We start from the raw sequence: 20,677 nt of genomic DNA on the forward strand, positions 1-20,677 counted from the left end.
TCTGCATTCTCCGACCATGGCATGCAATGTGTTTACCTAGTTGGGGGTCTGTGTTTGCTTAGCTATTTTTTTTTCTTCCTCCTTTCCTTCTTCATTTTTTTTTTTAAACCCATTAACACATCTTACTGTCTTCTGATTTGATGCAACGGCGTGAAAATGTCCACATCAAATTTGTGGCGCAGAAGTTAGACATCTGTGATGCAGGACGTGTCAGCAAATTTTTATTTTAAATCTGTTAGTCAAAGCTGCAGACGCTGTGAGCGAGTCTGCACTGACACACTTCAAAGAATAAACAGTAAAACAGGAATTGGGTAGGAAAATATAAATATCTCTTGTCATTTACGGCACAGATAGGGGGTTATATTTTTGTGAGATCTGTACATCCCCTATAACATCATACTGGACAAGGTCCGCCCCTTAAGTGTCCATCATTCCCTTGGAGTTCTGTAGGTGCACCATGCAAGAAAGATTATCTTCCAAATTAATACATCATTGGATGTACAACATCCTAATGAATGCTTTTTAAACCAGCCCCCCCCCCTTTAAAAATCTGTGCTTATTTTATTCAAATGAAATACTCACTTATTAAAAAGTTGGGTTGCTCTCCCAAGCTTCTTGCCAGATGTGGCATTTTGTCATAAGGGGCACATGGATACGATTTGCCCATTGCCATGGTCATCTTCCCACCCGACCCCATCCCCCACAGTAGTATTAAGCTCTCTATTTTTGGTGGAATGTTTTAGCGATACGTTTGCATCCTTCTGCCTTTCCCTCCCTCCCCTGCCCACAGCTGCAGGTGTAGGACCCAAAAGTACTGCCCTTCTGTAAGAATTGTACCTCTGGTTTTGAGTCAGGCACCCTTACACTCTTTGGATTTCCAAAATATGAAAAGAAATAAATCTCATTTCACGTTAAACATTTTCTTGTCTTATTTTGTTTTTAAACATCTTGTCCATAATACAAGAAGATGGTTAAAATAACATTAAAAACTACAGTTGATTGTTACATATGTTTCATGTTATCCTTGAAAGGCTGAGGGGTTGTCACAGTGTTTATGAAGTTGCTCATAATGACATAGGATACAGGAGTCAGCTGAGGACCATAGGTAGCAGAATACAGGATTATGTGCACATGCCATTGACGTAGTCTCATGCCGTTTATTTTGTTTCCCTTGGAATATAAGATCATAATATCTGTAGCTAGCTTTGCATTCATTCACGGAGAAAACTAACCTTTGAGTAAATTCAGCTTCTGAGCACTATAGAGAAATATTAGAAATATTAGAAGAAAGCCTTCACCCTGATACTGTTAAAAAGCATATATAATGTATATAATGTAATTATTTAGAGACCACATGGCAAGGTCTCAACTCACAAGCCAAATAAACCTAGCAGAGCTTTGGAACGCTATCCCCTGACACAATCAGATTTCCTTTCAGGAGAGTTTGTTCCCTAGGTACCGCAGCTCTGGAATAGTTCATGGACATCCTCTGTGCCCTGTAGATACAGTCCAGAATCTTCCAACAACACAGAGCCAGTTTCCGATTCCTGTTTCTTCACTGTATGTTCTAGAAGTGAGATATTAAATAAACAAATATTGTAGACATTAACCAGTTGCCAGTTTTTGCAGAAATTTGTGGCAACTTTCTACTCCCTTTAAAGTCATTTAGTTTTTATAAGGGTAACTAACATCTGCTTCATAACCCTTCACAGCACCCATCATCTATGTTTCTGTCAGGAGACAGTATGGTGTCAGGGCCTGTGCATGACTATTTTAGGACAGGACATCACAGATAAGACTCCGTGGGACATAGATAAAAATGAGTGATGTATCTGTGAGCATTCCCAAGAGGTTTCCAATGAGCTGCTAAGTTCAAGTACAGCACATTTCAGAACAGCAGCTTCTGAAGTGCTCTGAGGGCAGGAGGAGTCCAACTCCTTAGTTTCCTGGGTCCTGGCACCAACTTGGATGGTGGTTTTTGGAGTCATTTGCCTTCATTGGAATGCCTTAGGAGATAAATGGAGGTGTTTTGCCAGTATCACACTTCAGTTTGTGACACATGGAGCCAACTCTCAATTATACACACAGTGGGAGACCAAGATGGTATTAGAAAGGTCCCAATAATAATAAAAATCTCAAACTTTATTTTGGCTACCATTTCCGATTATCCGCGCCACCCGATAAAGGATACAGTGGGCTTGAAACACCCACTTTGCCGCTTCATTCCTAGAACCTTTTCTCTAAGGTAAGAACATACAATATGATGTAGGACCATCGCCCATCAGCAGAGAGGCAGTCAGTCAGTCCTTTAAGAAGTACATGGTGGTAAAAGAGGCATCACTGTGGCTCACTTCTTCCTAAGAATTAGTAGCAGTGTAACTAATGTTCTAATTTTTGCCGTGTTAAAAAAAATGGGAATTGATAAGGATCAGCTCCATTTTTAAAAATAAGATCTATCGGCAAAATCATTAATGTATAGTATTCAGGACCGGGGAGACATAGTGTTTGCTGTATAAACATAAGGCCCTGAATTCTGACTCCCAGTACCCTATAAAAGTCAAGCCTTGAAGTATATGCCTATAATCCCAAACTATGTGGGTGAAAATAAGCGAACTGGCCCCAGGGGTGAATGGCTAGGTTCAGTAGGAGCAGCTGACTCACAGAAATGCAGTGCAGAGGTGTGGAGGAATACATCCTGAAGACAGCTTCTAGCTCCCACATGTGCACCCACGTGGGCAAACATGCCTGCATATACACACGTCGGTGCACACACATGCATACACATACACACACACAAGAAAAAATAGTATAGTATATGTATCTACCTCGCTACTAGTGAACAGGCATGGAGCTCAAATCACAAAGGGTAAATAGATCTCTTGGACCACCTTGTGATGAATATTTGAGAGTTGGCTGCTGGAAATGTTTGGTGGTTTTGGGTGAGTTTGGGGAGCAAGTATCGCAATGGCCCAGTGATTGTTGCATTGGCAAAAAGAAAAGAAAAATGTCTCTGATATATAAAATAGTCCAAAGATACATGTGAAATTTTTTAAAGTTTTTTTACAAATATATATGCATGAGAAGCCTTATTAGCATTGTCCTTGAGGCTTAGGAAAAAAAAAACAAAACAATACTGGGTCATTCCCAAGAGGAAGATTTGCTTTTCTCTGAGTACTTAAGAATACTTCTGTCTTAGATGAAAATGTTAATATCTGATTTTTTAAAGCTTCTGTATTTAACCTGATTGTCTGCATTGTCTGATCACCACTTCCCTCCAATTCTGCTCTAGATTCACCAGTGAGTCTCAATCTAGAAAAGCTTTCTCCTCAATGTATATTCCATATAAAATAACGTCCGATTGCCTTTGATGCAAAATTCGCTATGGCGATAACAGACAGGTTGCTCTGTGACAAAGAAAAGGCTCAAATACAAATGGCAGCTATAGTTTTTAAAATGTAATTTTCCACAGAAAAGCCGTCACCTTGTTCTGTATTCTAGAGCTGAAAAGGGCAAGTGATTTGATGATTACCTGGCGTTATTGGTAATCAGGCCCTGGTGATTCAGGCCCAAGGGGAGCCCGGTCCCTCCAGTGAGCTGTGCAATTTGTACTGCAATCATTTCTCCCACTCGGAATGATGTTATTTTAACTTGCAGTCTCACTCCGAGGAGCCTGAGTCCAACCCCATCCAGCCCGGGCAGCCCTTCTAGTCCTCTCTCAGCCTTTCGCTTCTGGAGGTAAGCAAGTACACCCAGGGCCTGCCAGGACGGCTTTCTCTCTGATTCCTGGGGACCACCCAGTCCTGGAACAGTCAGCCTCACACAGCACATGGGGGACCTTCTTTGAAATGGGTGCCTGCCTGGTACCATATGCAGCAAGGGAACTGGTGGACCTTGCCTGCTGGGCTACAGGGAAGCCACTGAGAGCTTTGCTCGTCCTCTCTACTGCAACTTCCGGACATCACATGGCCTTGGCTTATTGTCACTTCTGTATGTCTGCTAGGTTTTCATAGGAAATGACTTGGGCCCGTGAGGAGTCAGGGCGAAGAGTAGGCCGTGGATGTGACCAAAGTACATAGTATGAAATTCTCAAAGAATTGTATTTTTAAAGAAAGGAAATGATTTAATTATTTTTAAGTGTTGATCTGTTCCTTAGGATGATATAATTTATTACTTCCTAACTTATGCTATCATATCATACTATCTGTTCCCACAAACTATTTGATTCACTATGACTTATAGGATCAAGTATTAATTTAAAGGGTTTGCCTTTTTAATCATTTTTCAGACTTTGACTTAAATACCCCCTACTCATAGACTGATTTCAGTTCTTTCTCCTCTATTCACCAGAGAAAACTTCTAAAGAACCCCATGTTTGTGATCTCTGTCACTGTGAGATTTCTGAGGTAAACCACTTGAAGGAAATATGCATTTTGTCTCCTGGTTTCAGGCTCTTACTGTGGAATCTGAGAGAAAGAATTTATTACCTGTGAAGGTTAATGGATGGCTCTGAACTTTGGTGCATTTCCACTGATAGGATTATACTTATTTTTATGGAAGTGACATTTAGCATGAGAGATGAGTGTCTTATCTGGTAAACCTGTGGATAAGGCAGAATATGATGGTGGGAGGCGAAGCTGTTCATGCCTGACAGCAAGGAAACGGACAGGAAGAGGCTGGGACCCAGTGTGCCTTCCCCTTTTATCAGCTAGGCCCCACCTCCAACTTCCCATCACCCTGTAGTGCCATCAGCAGTTGACCAAGCTCAACACATACACTTTGGGGCACATTTTGACAGTTTATTATGAGGTTGCATGATAGAAAATACTAACTGCTTTATTATAATATATATATATATATATGTGTGTGTGTATGTATGTATTATAATATATATATATTCTAATGGACCTTCTCGAATTTAGTATCTTTGAACCTCCATGTGTCTAATCAGAATATTTACCCTGAGAACTCAATGTAGCTATTCCTTTTTAATCTTAAGAAAGAACATAGAATCAGTCTTTTGGTTGAAGTTGACTTTCAGTTGGGAAATATAACCTTGCACTGATAAGTACTCTATTTTGTATAAGCAAATGAATACATTTGCCATTCATAACAAGTGCTTTGAAAATACTAACTTATAATCTTGGGATGGTATTCACGTAGTTCTACGTATTTGTTTCTGTCTTATTTATAAGGTAAGACTAAATGGAAATGTGTGGGAAAGTTGATTAGGGAAATGAATTAATGACTTTGAACTTTGGTTCTAGTCTTCTACTGATAGCATTGTATTTATTAATGTAAAAGTAAAGTTTAACCTGAATGTTATATGTATTAATTTTTATAAAGCATCATCTAGTTGTAATAGACCCTAAAACATAGGAAAATGTTTTTCTCTTCCTGGAGAATTCCATTGCTCTTGTAATTTGTCCAGATGTGGTGATCAAAAAATGAGATGCTGGAGTTTCTTCTAAGTTTTTATGCTTCTCTGTGTCTTTCCTAAGACAGGATGCTGTTCAGAGTGCAAGCTGGCAGGATGCTGTGGTAGCAGAGGGAGGCAAGGTTCTGAAGTCTTGTGAAGAAACGTTTTATGAACTGGAGTGTTTTAGCTGGACTATCCCGGGAGTTTAGCATTGCCGATGTGGGATGGGGGACAAAGCAAAACACAGAATAGAGCCAGTGTAGCCAATCTAGGAGATAAGAATGTGTGTTTGAGAAACATTGTGTCAGTACTGGGCTAAGGAAATAGGTCAGCAGATAAAGATGCTTGTTGTCAAGCCCAGTGACCTGAATTTGATCCCCAGGACCCATGTGATAGAATCGACTCTTGTGAATTGTCCTTTGACGTCCACATGTGTGCTATGGCTTGCACACACGCACACACACACACACCCTCTCATGAACACATATGCATTCTTACACAGACTCAGACACACACATACTCATACACAATCAAGCAAATGTTATAGCAACTTTTAGAAAATCATGAGTTGATAGGACTATTAGGAGGGGGAGTAGAAGAGAGCATAGGGTTGTTCCTGGAGATTACTAGGATTTACTGAGGATGTAGCAGGCAGTAGCATGTTTAATTAGCAGCATACACGAAGCCTTGGATCTGATCCCCAGCACCACATAATGCTGGGCCCGATGGTGCAACCTGTAATCCCTGCGCTCTGGAAGTAGAGACAGGGGGATCAGAAATTCAGTGATGTTCTCAGCTCCATAGCGAGCTTGAGGGTAGCCTGGAATACATGAGACAGTCTCAAAAACGAAACAAACAAGAATATGATTAATTTGATTTGGGACCATGTTATGTAGGTCCGCATCTACTAAACGACAGCTCTTCACTCACTTCCATCTACTGCTGCCAGCCACGAAGTGGGGATTGCCTCTGTTACAGATAGGGATACTAACTCCGAGAGAGGCTTAATAGCATAGACTCAAGCTGGAGTCTCAACCTCACTCCACAGTCGGTGACTTCAGACATCCACACTGCTATGAAATCATTTAAATAGAATTTTAATTATCTGGTTTAGGTAGACCTCGTGACTTTCTTTTAGACTCTTTTATTTCCCAAGAGCCTTGCTCAGCAAATTGAATGCAGTAAACATTTGAGAAAGGTTTATTAAAGAACAGATGAATGAATAAGAGCTGGAGATGTATCAACTTGTGTGCCGCTAAGAAATCCACCATCCAGTGAAAGTGGACCAGTTTTTATACAAACAGTTGTGTTCGTCACTCACCAGCCTAGGATTTTGGGAAGGATCTGCTCCTTCAGGGACCAATAGTGTCTGTAACACATGCCTTCAAGGCTGCCTTGGGCACAAAAACCTAACCGGTGGATTGGAAGTTCATAGAGAATGGCACGTAGTTGATGCTGATGCACATTCCATCACGAGGAACGTGGCGTTCTGGTTACACCTAATGAGATAGGGCTCACGTGGATTTACGGAAAGGAGCAAACAGGTTTGGTGAATGGCAGTCTTTCTCAGAGAAGCTGATGAGAGGTGTAGATTGTAGGTATTCCGTAGGTAATTTTCAATGGCTGATAGAAGCTGAGGTTTACGGCATGGATAGCTGGGCCAGAACCAAAGAGAGTTTGGGAGACAGGACCTAGTGAGTCTGCCCCTGGACAGATAAGGATTGTTCTGGAAGGAGTTATAGGATTGGCAGCTTGGACACATGTTTTTCTGATAGTGCCCTCTAAAGTGTCTGCTCTAAGATGATGGTCAGATGTTATAAATTGTAGGAATATAAATGTGGTTATGACATTGAAAACCAGTGTATCTATGACACCATGGATGGCTCTCTTCTCCCTTGGGCTGCCGCGGGTCAGATTTCTCCCCTGTGCCCTTCTTGTGAGTGTGCGTGGAGGTGCAGGGGAGACTGACAGTCGTGCCCTTTGAGGTGCTGACATCCACTTTCTAAATATGGTGGTGGAAGAGTCTGCTCCTTTAATGGCAAAGCTCTGGAGGCAGGCTGTACTGACGCCTGAGTCAGCTCTCCTTCTCCAGCAGGTCCCTGTGGGCTTCTCCAGGTCAGCCTTCCAGGCGGCTGGCCAGAAATGAGAGCTACAAGCTCCCAGACGGCTCTCTTGCCGAGCAAACTTGCTCTTTGGGAAACGAGGCCTGAAAGTGTGGGCCCAGATGCTAGCAACACAACTTTGGGCCCTGTGTGGGAGGAAGAATTTCCCAGAAAGATTTCTGAAAATATGATGGGCTCCCCAACCCCCGACCATCAGTTGGGGAGGCTAGATACCCACCATAGCCCGGAAGAAGCCGAGGGGGGCTCTGCACTAATGGAACATGAGGCTATAATCCAGAGGCCTTTCTGGTCTCATGTTCTGACCTGTTTATTTTATAGTCTTCCGGCCATCCTAAGAAAAGAGGTGATACTAACACATCCCTTAGTTCCTAAACAAGTAAGGTATGAATTTAATTCTGAACGTCAGTTTATCAGCTGCCAGTGTGGCAGAAAGCACCGTGAGGACCTTAAGTGTCCTCAGTACATGCCTGCCCTCTCCACTTCTGAGACAGCCATGGCCTTTCAGAAATTTCCATGATACCTGTGCTGCTTATGGATTCTGTTCCTTCTTGCTCCTCCCACGTCCCTTGTCTCTCTCAGATGTGACTGAAGCACACATGCTGTATTTCCTGTGTAATGTAGTGCTTGTTCCTGAGAAAATCCGCGTCATTGTGTTGTGGACTCTACCAGGAGAGCACACGTTGTCTGCTTCACAATCGTAGTCATCAATCCTCAACAGTTCTCACGTATACAGGAGAGGCCCCATTAGCAGGTATCAGCCGAGTGAGTGGTTGTGTATTATTTCCTAGGATTTGAATCTGTGCTCCGGACATGAGGTGCAGTTCTGTACCAGGTGTGTCTGAGAGTGGTCCTGAAATGTTGAAATAGTTTGAATTGTGATGCTTCCCAAAATTGTGAGTGTCAGCTATCAAAGGCTATCAAAATGTGAACATAGACCAGAGAGCACCAATTATCAGTACGGAGAGGACAAATTAAAGAGGTACACCTGATGCGAGGTGAACCCTAGCATATGTTGGAGCCTGTGCTGGGCTAGGGTGAGGGGCAGAAATCAAGGCATGATGCACTGAGGAAGAGAATTGGATTATACTCTCTGGAGGAAAGGACCAGCGGGCCTCACTTTCTACCATAGCTCTGGTACCCAGAACAGCACCTAGCATGTCCCGAGAGTCTCCAACTTACAATGGCTCCACTTAGTGGTATGGTGACTTTTCCATGGCACAAAAGTGAATGTGTTCAGTGGGAACCATACTTCAAGTTTGGAATATTGTTCTTTTCCCAGGCTAGTGGTGTGTGGTAGAATCTTGTCTGTTGTGCTGGCCAGCAGTAGTGAGTGGGAGCTCCCAGCCAGCATTGTGATCAAGAAGGGAAAAAGCCAAACTGATGCTGTTGGTAGGCCATGAAGATAGTTGGTTCTGACCATTTATTATGTTTTTTATTGGGACAGCGCCTCATTATAAGCTGAGGGACATCAATACTGGACGCTAAATAAAGGCCTTGTTGTTGATTATGGTTTGAAGAAAGTAGAGAAGGGCCTGAGAGATAGCTCAGTGGGTATATGCCATGGAAGTATGAGGCCTGGGTTTAAATGCTCAAACTTTATATAAGAACTGGTCATGTTGTACAAATGTCTATAATCCTAGCATCCTTATAAGGGTATGGGAGAGGGCAGAATCCCTGGAAGCTCACAAGCCAGATAGTGTGGTAAATATATATATGTATATATGAAAATGTATATATAATATTTATATATGTACATATATATAAATTTATATATGTATATATATATTCAACACAAAAAACAAGGTGGAAGTCAAAGATTGACACCCGAGGTTGTCCTTCGACCCCTACACATGCACCATACACCTCTGACCTCTACACATGTGCACACATATTCACACACACAGTTGCATGCATATACAAATATGCACAAAAAGAAAAAGAATAGAGAGCTGTTATTGAAGGGATCTGGAGTTACTTGTAAGAAACCGAAGCCCTTTGGTGAGTCTGTGTTTGCCCCTGGCAGTATCTTATCTCTGAGTGTGTCACTGCTGCCCTTGGTCTGTGGGCTCCTTTTCTCTAGTCCTTAGCTGATACCACTTCATTCTTTCACTCATTCATGTCAGCTCCCTGGTCTGAGACATTTGAGTTTTTGAATGGAAACACTAGGAGAATGCTTGAGTCTTGGTCAGTATCCCAAAGCCTACAAGCTTTGTGACCTTGAGTCCATTGTGAACTTTTTGGATCTCTATGTTTAGTCTCCGTCTCCGAATTACTGACCTCAGTGGCAACTTAGGAACAGTAGCGTCTCAGCTTTGAGTGTGAATCGTGGCGGAAGAACACGGCATGTGGTGTTTCTAGGAGTGGTGAACAATAAAGGCAGGCAGTGCCTTAGCAGGGAGAGCTAATGCAATCCTTCCGAGAGCATTTGTCTTGCTGCTGGAAATGTTGCTGGGTACCCACGGCTGCCTGGATCCCTTCCCTTCACTTGTTGCCATGGTGAGGGGCAGACATAGTGTTTACCAAGCATACGGCAGTATGTTCTGCTTCTGTGTCTCCTTCTCACAGGGAACCTCACTGTGTCCTCTGCTCACTCGAGTGTCACCTGACTACAGAGCCACTGCACCCTTCCCGTTGCGTTTGCTGTTAGGATGAATGCAGCCACTTGTCTTTTCAGCTTGCCCTCCCCTTTTCCCTTTGGAGAGGACATTGCACAAATCTGAAAAAGCTGGCAGCAGATGGTAGTTTCTCTGAACTCTAGGATGCTGGTTCCTGTGCTTTTGTGAATGTGATGGTGTAATGAATTGCCTTATATGTTCCTGAGATTTATTTCTGAATTACTCTGTAGCACTAAGTCGATGTAATGCAGTCTGTGTGTGCAGAGAGGCTCTGCCAGCCAGAGATGATGCTTGTGGTACACACTGTGCCGACCTTGTGGGTGTGGCTCAAGCAGAGATGGGAAGTAAGGGAGCCTCGGATGTCACTGAAAAGGTGGCAAGGGCAGTATGGACAAGCCTGTTTGAGTCATTTCATCCCTGCCACATTTGTACAGGAGTCACCTTTGGGAGACAGCTGGTGTTTGTAAGGATGCAAAGGAGGAATGCATCTCTGGTTCCTAGGAAGGGATGAGTGTGGGGTCATAGATTTCACGTGGTGTGTACAATGGATGAGCATGCATAAAATAGACATGGTTTCCTTTGATTTGGCTGGAGCATTGTCGTTCTTGTTATAGAGTCCTTGTTGTCCTTGAACTTGAAATCTTACTCTTCAGTGTCCTGATTAAAAATGTGTGCCGCCACACCTAGCTTAACTATGTATGTATATATGCACATATTTATGTATTAATGGACATCATAACTTCATAAGCTTATTTGCTGTACAGAAACACAATCTAATTAGGGGACATTGTCTTACAAGATTACATGACAAGCAAGGCCTTGAGGACAATGGTGTCTCAGGAGTATATCAGTCCTTGCCGACCCTCTGTGTGTGCTTGTGTCACTGACCCTAGGAGCAGCAGCCAGTCACTTGTCCTGGTGACTGTGTTTGCTTGCCACTTGCTTATGTTTTTACATTCGCCTTTCTGCTTACTGACATGGGTTAAACCCCAGAATCCGCATTCTAGGTGTTTGCGTGTGCAATGGCTTAATTTCCAGCATTAGTAGAGAGAGTGTGTCTCGTGTCTGGTGGTGCTCTTGGTGTTTCTCACATGGACACTGTGCCTAAGAGGGGGGAACTGTATTTGTTTGACATCTGAGGCCTGGAGAGACCTTGCCTGTAGATAGATTTCCCACTTTGCCCAGGTCCAGATCATGTTTGCCTTCATAGCGTGCCTCTTGCACCTTGACACCCCCCAGATTAAAACTCCAGCTCCTTCCTGTTTTCCAGTGTGTGGAATGTTCTACTGTGGTCCTGGCCTCAGCACCTGGCTGCAGAGCCTCGCTGTTCTTCAATAGCATACGCATGCTGTGTCCCCCTCCTCCCCCACCGCCGCCACTCGCAGTGACTGCAATTATGTTTTCAGAATATAATACTCCATTTAGAGAGAGGGATTTTGTCATTCGGGAAAACCGCTGCTTGGTTCTGCATGCATTGTTCTATCCTCTGCCCCCTTCACCTCTTAAGATTATTCTTAGAGAGTCTAGATGGTGTAATGTGGGTCAGATTGGGTCCCAGAAGCTCCCAAAGCTGTGCTGCTGCAAACTGAGCAGGATGAAGCCAATGAGCTCCCTTAGCTGGGCCGGCCTTCTGCTGCCTGGGGTAGCAATGTTCTCACCACTGCTGTGACCTTTGGCGGGTCCTCTGAGCCCTATTAGGAGAGTGTCCTCTTCATGACCGAAGAAAAGTATGCCATTCCATTTGCAAGGGGCCAGGACCCTTCCTTTGGCCCTGGCAGCTCTGTCCATTATTGACCCCTTTCATGGCCCAAATATTCTGACTACTCCACTGAGCTCACTCTTTGAATTTGGGTTTATATTTAAAGTACCGTATGAAGCTGTCACCATTATCTCTTCGTAATCTCTTACTGGTTGTTCTTTTGGTAAGTGAAGAAAATAAAAGAAGAAGAAAGTTAAAATAATATCTACCATGTCAAATGTTTGTATATGTGTGTCCATTCAACCAAGTGTGTGTGTGTGTGTGTGCATCTGTGTGTGTGTCTGTGTGTGTCTGTACATTTCTGTGTGTGTTGAGCTCAAGGCTCTGTCCCATGTTCCACTTTGTGACTAGAAAAAAAATGGCATTCTACATCATAAAAAAAAACCTGTTTCCTATACAGAAATTTCTGTTAAGAAATTTCCTTAACAGGAATGTGGATACAGCCATTAACACCCACCGTGCTGATGAGAGAATGGAGTTGTGATATTCTGCGAAAGTGTAAGATGGTGATACAGTCAAGCACAGGGGCATCTCAGCTCACGGAGTCATACAAATGCAGAATTGAAGGGGGAGAAAGCTCTCAGGTTCCCCTGCAGTAGCGTGGATAATAATATCTCTTGGGGGTGTTGTGAGAATTAATTAGGGAACATTTGTGAACTGTTCCCAGATGAGTGCTCTGTTTTAATATTCTCAGCTTCCTATTGTTCTTGGAAACCCAGCATTCCAGATGTACGGCGGAGTCCAACCTTGCTACCGAAGATGCTGCAGATTCTAATTGCATGTGACAGAGAATGATGAGGTTTGATGAGCGTGGGATGGCTTTGTTGATGGCCCCAACTAGAAAGGGAGATGAGCTGTAGCTCACGGAATTCTTCGACTTTTCCACGTTCTTTCCCTTGGCATTTACTCAACTGAACTATCATTGGTTACAGGCAAGAAGACATTATAGAGATACCTCAAAGTGAGAGGAGCATTTATTTTCTCACTATAGATTAGAAATTTATTTTTCACTGCTCTTTAGGTAAAATACAGATTTGCCTGTACTCACCTTAGACCAGGTTCTGAGTCCTAAACTCATTACTTTTATCAGTTTATTTGGGGATTTTGTTTTGTTGAAACAGGGTCTTATTATATAGCTTTGGCTAGCCTAGTACTCACTATATAGACCAGGCTAGCCTTGAACTCACAGTAATTCTCTTGTCCCTGGGCCTGGCTCACAAGTCATCTTTAATGCCCTGCCTTTGAAATTTTCTTTTAGTGTGCCCATGCGTGTTGGTGAGGGTCTGTATATGTGACAATGATTGGGAAGTCCTGTTAACGGTATGTCATGGTTAACTTTGTCAACATGACACAATCTAGACTCAATTGGAATATATGTAGTTAAATTGAACTTGTGTGTGACTGTGGGGGAATCATCTTGATTAGTGGGAGGCTCACATGTTTGCCCACCGTGGCTAGCACCGTTCCCTGGGCAGTGGTCCTGGACCGTATACAAATGGAGACAGAGATCTCCGCACCAGCATGCATGCATTCGTTCATCATACTCTGTTCCTTCTTGACTGTGGATATGATATGACCAGCTTCTTCAGTTTTCCATTGCCCTTTGGTTCTTCTTGACTGTGGTTATATGACCGTCTTCTTCAGGTTCCTAATGCCTTGGCCTCCCTCCAGTGATGGACTCTAACAGGAACTGTGAATCAGATAAGCCCTTTCTCCCGTCAGTTGCTTTTGGGGTAGATTAACACAAAATGGGAAACGAAGACAGTGTGCCCTCCTCTGTTATGGACTTCACGCCCCTGCTCTTATGGTTAGGAAGGAAAACACACTCATTCTTAGGAAATACATGTCAAAGTGTTCAAAGGCTACGCATTTGGATGTCTGAAAATTACTCTCAAATGCATATAGGAGTTGGCAGGGAAGGGAGGGAGTAGAAGACAAGCTCAGTCTGGTTACTGTCACTCAGCCGTAGGTGTTTGTGATAGCCTCCACCAGACCTCCTGCTTAGTCAGCCTGTGTCCTGTTTGTCTCTCTCCAGCTCTTTGGGGAGTGCCGAGCGGGCTTCTGCTCAGAACCTTCTAGTGACCTCCCACCCTTGCTCACGTCCTGTTTCCCAGCTTGCCTCATTCATCTTCATGGGCCACATTGCTTGCTCTTGACTATTCTAAGCAGGTTTCAGTGTTGGAACTTAATAGGTTTCTACTCCTGGAATGTCCTCTTATTTCTTTGATTAAAAAACAAAAATCAAAATTTCCAAAACTTTTAGAAGAGTCAACTGCCTTGATTCTCTAGCTAGCCATCACCACGCTTGTCCGCTGCCCCCTTCCTTCCTTCCCTTTCATCTCCTGTATGTACTTCAGTAGTTTTCAGACGTCTCAAGCATAACCTTTGACTATTTCAGGACACATTTCCTAGGAAGAAATCTGTTTTCCCTCCTAACCTTAGGGTGATTATTTATTCCCAAACCAAGCATTATAACAGTGGTGATATCAAGGGTCTTTATTTGGGTCTTTTGGTGGGGGAGGGGGCACAGCCATCTATAAAAGTTTTATTTGTATTTGTTTCTATTCTGAGTGGTACTAGGCATCAAATTTGGAGCATTGTGCATCCTAGGTAAATGTTCTGCCATTAAGGCCTAAAAGTTGCTTTTTTTTTTTTTTTGTTTTGTCTGTCTATTTGTTTTGTTCTGTTTTAATTCAGGACCCAATTAAAACTCAGAAATTCCCTTGAATTGTCACATGCCTTTACCTCTTTTAGCCGATAAACTTATCCTTTCCCCCCTTCCCTGCTTTCCTGAACTTGACAGTTTGGACGTGTGTCCCCACTCTGTAGTGAAGGACTAACCTAGCCACAACCTCTGCTGTGCAGTGGTCCCCTCCTGTTCAGACCCAGGTTCAAGATACTTGGTGAGACTGGGGGAAGTATTCCTTACTGGGAAGCTGGAAGCCCAATACCTGGCAAGAACAGGTGGGGATGGTCTTACCTGGCCTCGTCGGGAGGCCTAAAGCTCTGTGCCTAAGGTTCCTCCATTTGTGTCACTTCTGCTTTCCTAAACACTACTAGGGAGACATTTTAAGTTTCTGTGAGTATTTTTCCACCAAAAAAAAAAAAAATTACATGCCCTGGGTTTGACATTCATTGATGACCTTGTTTGGATGAGGTTTTGGTACTGAAATCTGTAACAGTTTTCCAAATCTGTCTCTAATTCATCAGCTAAGGAACTTTCTCTCCTTCCTTTCCCATCAATCTTAGGCATCTTCCCGTTAACTCATATAGTTTTCAACCAGAAAATAGGAAACAAATACCTATTTGGTATATAACAATTCACCACCATCATGCCTCCTTTGGGCCATCATGCTGTCCTGAGATCAATGGGTGGGGAGCCTTTGAAGCTGCTTCTGGGTCTTTGCTGACATGACCCCATTAGTCTTGGAGTGTGTCCTCGTTTCCTAGCACAGCAAGGTGTTCTGGCTGTCCAGAACAGCCACAGGACACCCACACAGGGCCCCAGTGCTTTTCTCCCCTGCCGTCTGTACTAAATGTTACTGCGGCAGAGCAGCCCGAATACCTCATCGGACCCCCCTTTCCTCTGCTTCATGACACTACCTACAGTGAACCTTCTCACCTGACATACATCATTGGCTGTTCTTGGCGTCGATCGTTTCTGACCCAAATAAGACCTCCAGGTTAGCCGGGACTGGCCCGTTTTGTTTGCCATCTGGTCCCTAGTGTGCATTGCATGCCACACCCTTAAAAAGGTTCGCTAGGGAGATGAATGAGTTGATCCGTATTGCCAGCACACATCAAGTTCTTTCAGATTATCTGTGACGAGCTGAATCAGACAGACTGCAAGCGGCTTGCGGCCATTTGTGAGGAGCCCATTGCAGTTTTGAGCAGTTCCGTGACTTTGTCTTTGGGGTTACTCGGAGCTGTTACCAACCATACATTACAAATGCCACTCATTCCAGCACTTGGCAGTTGACAGTGGAGCAGTAATGATGCAATTCTTCCTCTCCAGCTTCTCCGAACAGAAGGTCTGGCTATTTTAGAAATTTAAAAGGAAAAGAGAGAGAGAGAGAGAGAGAGAGAGAGAGAGAGAGAGAGAGAGAGTAACACTTGACGATGTTAGAAATTTTTTGCATGAGATCTAATGTTGGTAACTAAAAATTGAGTACAATGAGGGCCTTCTAAACTGGGGTGGTGGTGTTCTATACTTAATGTAATAAAAGCCTTAATGGGACTTTTAATGTACATAATGTGACTTGAGAGAATTTCTATCCTACTGAGATGCTAAGAATTAAGAGGAGGGTGAGGAGGGGCAGGAGTCACATGGCCCACTTACTTGGGTGATTTCGTGTCCCCGAAGATACCAGATCCTAACTGATGGAACTATACCTTACATGAAGAAAAAAGAGCCTTATCTGATGTGGTTCCTGTAAGGATCTTGGAAGGATGAGATCTCTCCTACATTATCCTGTAGTCCTTCAGTTCAATCTCAGAGTTGTTCCGAGAGAGCAGGGAGATGGGGGGAGACCGTTCCGCTGGTAAAGCGTTAGGCGTACAAGCATTGGGACCTGAGGCTGAATTCCTCACAGTGGTGTAAAAAGCTGAACGTGGCAGCTGTGTAATCCCAGGGCTGAAGAGACTGACGAGAACCCCAAGGGCTTGCTTGTCTGGTGGACTCAGGGAGCTCCAGAAACAGTCAGAGACCTGTCTCGAAGTCAGTAAGTAAATAAGTAAATAAAGTGGAGTTCAGTTGAAGGAACACCCAACATTGACACGCAATAGTCACACATTTGTGTACGCATGCATGCACATGTACAGTAAGAGAGGCAGAGAGATTTACCACATGGAGAAGCTAGAAGAGGCAAGGGACAGATTCTGTCTCAGAGCCTTCATTGACCATGGCCTGTTGTCACCTTGATTTGGGCCTTCTTGATACTGCTTTCTGGCCTCCAGAACTTGCAAAAGTAGATCCCCCCCCCCCCCCCCCCGCCAATCTCCTGAGTTGGCAGTGATGTGTTAGAGCAGCCCAGGGAAGCAGGTGTGCTGGTGGCCGGACCTTTCCTCTGACTGTGATCATCCAGTGGTCCCAATGAAGGCAGCACAGTGCATAGTGGGGACAAGAGCAAGGGCTCCATCAGGAGTCCTGTGACCACGAAATGTGGACCAGCTTCCCTCTTCTTAGCCTGGATCTCTTTTCGCTAGATCACTCTGCCTTTTTCTAGAAAGATGAGCCCAGCACAAGATGCTCCTAGTGATGGTTCAGAGATGCCTCACAGACCACTGTGGCTCAGGCACAGATGTGTGGTAGGAACTGTGGATGCTTTGGAGAAAAGGATAGATCTTTAAAGAATGAGAGCATGACCAGTGTGCCAGGGGGATTTTGCCCTATTTTCATATTGGGCGTTTATAATTTCTAGACTTTAGATCCTGTCCTAGACTTTAGATTTGTCTCTCTGCATGGAGAAATGCAACCTTTCCTATTTCAAGGACTGTACATTGGCACTTCTCTCAAGCGGTCATGGTTTCCATGTGCAGTGGCTGCCTGACGTGTTACATGCAAAAGAGTACATGGATGAGGTAACACAGCCTCCCAGCCCTCTCCTGCTGCAGGTCTGTGCTGTGAGCAACATGGCACTGGATACCTGGGTTGCTGCTGCCAACTTCTTACCCCACTAATGGGCCCTTCATGTTTCCCAATTTACTCTGCAGTCCCTCTGCTTCTGAGAGCTAGGAACAGTCCCAGGGAGGAGACCATTGGAAGGATCCCATGTCTCCCTCCGGGAGTTCTCAGATGTGTCTGGGAAATAGCTGAAGTGTGAGAGGCAGGTGTGGCAATGACAGTCACATGCTGTGCCCATGCAATCACAGTGGGAGAAGAGAACATGGTGTTTAATTCATTGAACTGATTTCTCATTATCTTGAGAGATAGCAGTGACTGCATTTGAACTCAGAACTCAGAACCCTTTCTAGATCCTGTTTCCAGAGGCAGTTTGTTTCCATTTTCTGCCCTTTGGAAGCTTCAATGTAGTTTTTGTTTGTGTTGTCTAAATATAATCAGCTAATGCAGTGCGTTTCTAAAATCACATGTATAGCATGATTAATAAAGACCCAGTGACAGAAATTGGAGTTCAACCTGAAGGTCAGAAAAGCAAAACTGCCAGCCACTGGCTCTTACCTGGACCTTAGTCCAAAATGGTGAATCCGCCTCCAGGAATCCTCAGAATGAGACTACTACCTGAGAGCTGTCTCTTCCCGTCTTATATTCCTCTCTAGCCCTGGGATTAAAGGTGTGCGCCACTACTGCCTGGTTTCTAGGGCAAGCTAGTGTGACTACTGGGATTAAAGGTGTGTGTCACCACTGCCTGGCCTGTAAGGCAGACCACTGGGGCTGTTTTTCTCTCTCAACTCCAGGCAGGCTTTATTTATTAAAATACAAATGAAATACCACTACAAACAGGTCTATAAATTTTTACATTGCTTGCTTATTTTGAGGCACTATTTTACTCCACCACTGTTGCAAGGAGCCACTTGTTTGTCATGGACACCCAAAACCAAAATAATCACAAAGAAACTGGATTAATTAAATCACTGCTTGGCCCATTAGCTTTAGCTTCTTATTGGCTATCTCTAACATCTTAATTTAACCCATCTCCATTAATCTGTGCATCACCATGAGCTCATGACCTACTAGCAAAGTTTCAGCACGTCTGTCTCAGCGGCGGCTCCATCGTCTCTCTCTGACTGCCTTCCTTCTCCCAACATTCAGTCCAGTTTTCTCCACCTACCTAAGTTCTGCCCTTTCAACAGGCCAAGACAGTTTCTTTATTCATTAACGGTAATCACAGCACACAGAGGGGACTGCCGCATCACACCACTTTGTAAGTTTGATTGTGAATGAAAATGTCTTGACGTTGTTGTGATCCTTTAACATAGTGCTAGAAGCAGAAACAATCTTTCTAGTTAAATAGAACGAACCCTTCTATTCTCTTCCTCTCTCTAGAAGTCACACACAGTTGCTTAAGCATATACAAGGTTAGGAAGTCCTCATGTGAGTTGTTAAAGGAGGGGGAGTCTCGTGTCTACTAAAAAAAGTTTGCCCTAAAATTGCCTTTCAAGCAGGTGAAATTGTAGCTTTGGAATTCTTTGTAGAACTCTGTAAGCTGAAGTATAGTGGTCCGTTGGCCAGAAAACTTACTGAAGGATGTTCTTAGTGTGGAAAACTTGCAGCCAGTGACTTGTGTCGGGATTGTCTCATGAGTGGTGTCACCAGAGGATATCACGTGCAGGATCAGGATTTGAACCTGGCTGTGAAGGATGGATGTCGAGGGAGTGCATAGGGAGGAGGAGAGAACATTCTTTAGGAGGAACAGAGGGACAGACATGAAAGGACTGCCGGCAGCATGTGCAGGGATGAGAACGAGCCACATCCTGAGGAGCTTGTATAATGCTACAAGAGCAGAGAGGGGGCTTCATGGAAAAGGGGGGTTAGGATGAGACTGTATGCTCTCATATGCCAGTCCTGAGGGATTTCTGTTTTTGCTTATTTGCCTTTTTAGCTTTAGGAAGGGTCTGGAGGGTTTTATTCTGACAAATGGAGTGGTGAGCATGGCAGCTCGCCAGGACTATTACACTGGAGGAGCTTGGGATGAATGCAGTGGAAGAAGGGATGCTCAGAAAAGCCCAGAGAACAGAAAAGGAAAGGCAGCATGAGAAGAGGAAGGAGAACCATGGAGAGGGTTAGGAAGAGCTAATGGGACCCACTGGAAGATAGATAGCCAAGGAGAATTGTGACATACACATAGAAGAGAGAAAAATCGGTTGTGTAGCTAGGTAATTGTCTTATGTTGAGTGATATCAGTGTTGAGTGATATCAGTCCTACTTGTGGTGGCCAGACCAAGTAGGGATGTCCTGGCACCATAGCCTGAGCTGGGGGTGGTGTTCTAAGATGAATAAAGGTAGGGAGGCATCAACAGAGATCTGCTGGCCCATTTCTAATCGTGAGTCAAGAAGCAGGCGCTCTGCTAAACCTGTGCTACTTACTCCTCTGTTCCATGGTTTAGATTGGGAGTCAGGAAAAACAGGTGCTATGGCCAGATATTAGCTGGAAGAGCAACACAAATGTGTTCGGTTGCTGCTTGCACTAAGAATTCATGAATTCAGTCACAAGGAAGTAAACCCTAGCTCTGACCTAGAGAAGCATTCAGATGATCAAAGCTTCAACTGGAGCCTCTACCTTCTAGATCCCCTAGCTAGAGAAGGGTCCCTGGTTGTGGGTGTAAGGACATAATTATTTTGATTTTCTACTACTAAGAATGAGCTGTGGAACCTACCATGGGTCATGTGGGTTGGAGGGTCTTTAACCACATCATGTTGACTTCCTGTTAATAATTTCATCGGTGGGTGTTCTGTAGACAGTGCTAAAGGATGTCTTTGGGCATTGTGAGAACCAGTTGTTAAAACTCAACTAGCCTGGCAGCGTGCGAAGCCATTAAGAGTGTGAGGCTGTATATATTTAGACTGTTTTCAGTTTTGAACAGCCTGCAGATTAGGAATATAGGCAGTTGTTATGCATCGTTCAGCATACTTTGGAGTGTTGTCCTCTTTAGTTTGTCAAGGCTAAGTCATTGTCATGCACTGTGATGCTAGATGTGTGTGTGTGTGTGTAAAGTCATTTGAGGAGAAAACTGCCTCCCCAACTTCAAGATACTTGGCTGGGCATGCAATTCTATTTAGATACAGAAAACCTGTTCGTCACTTCAG

The 20,677-nt window shown here is 43.9% G+C and overlaps 1 protein-coding gene across 9 annotated transcripts in view; it reads left to right on the top strand.

Annotated features, from left to right (window-relative positions):
• Mast4 (microtubule associated serine/threonine kinase family member 4) overlaps positions 1–20,677 on the top strand; it is a 593,745-nt gene that overhangs the window by 383,991 nt on the left and 189,077 nt on the right. The window contains exon 2 of one of the 9 annotated variants that reach the window (XM_057790144.1): positions 3,655–3,735. The exons of the other annotated variants lie outside the window; for them this stretch is intronic. Within the exon in view, the coding sequence (XP_057646127.1) occupies positions 3,655–3,735 (81 nt within the window). The remainder of the gene's footprint in view (positions 1–3,654; positions 3,736–20,677) is intronic. 9 annotated transcript variants of the gene reach the window in all.

Source organism: Chionomys nivalis, chromosome 15 (genome assembly GCF_950005125.1).
Source record: "Chionomys nivalis chromosome 15, mChiNiv1.1, whole genome shotgun sequence".
In the NCBI taxonomy this organism is placed as follows: domain Eukaryota; kingdom Metazoa; phylum Chordata; class Mammalia; order Rodentia; family Cricetidae; genus Chionomys; species Chionomys nivalis.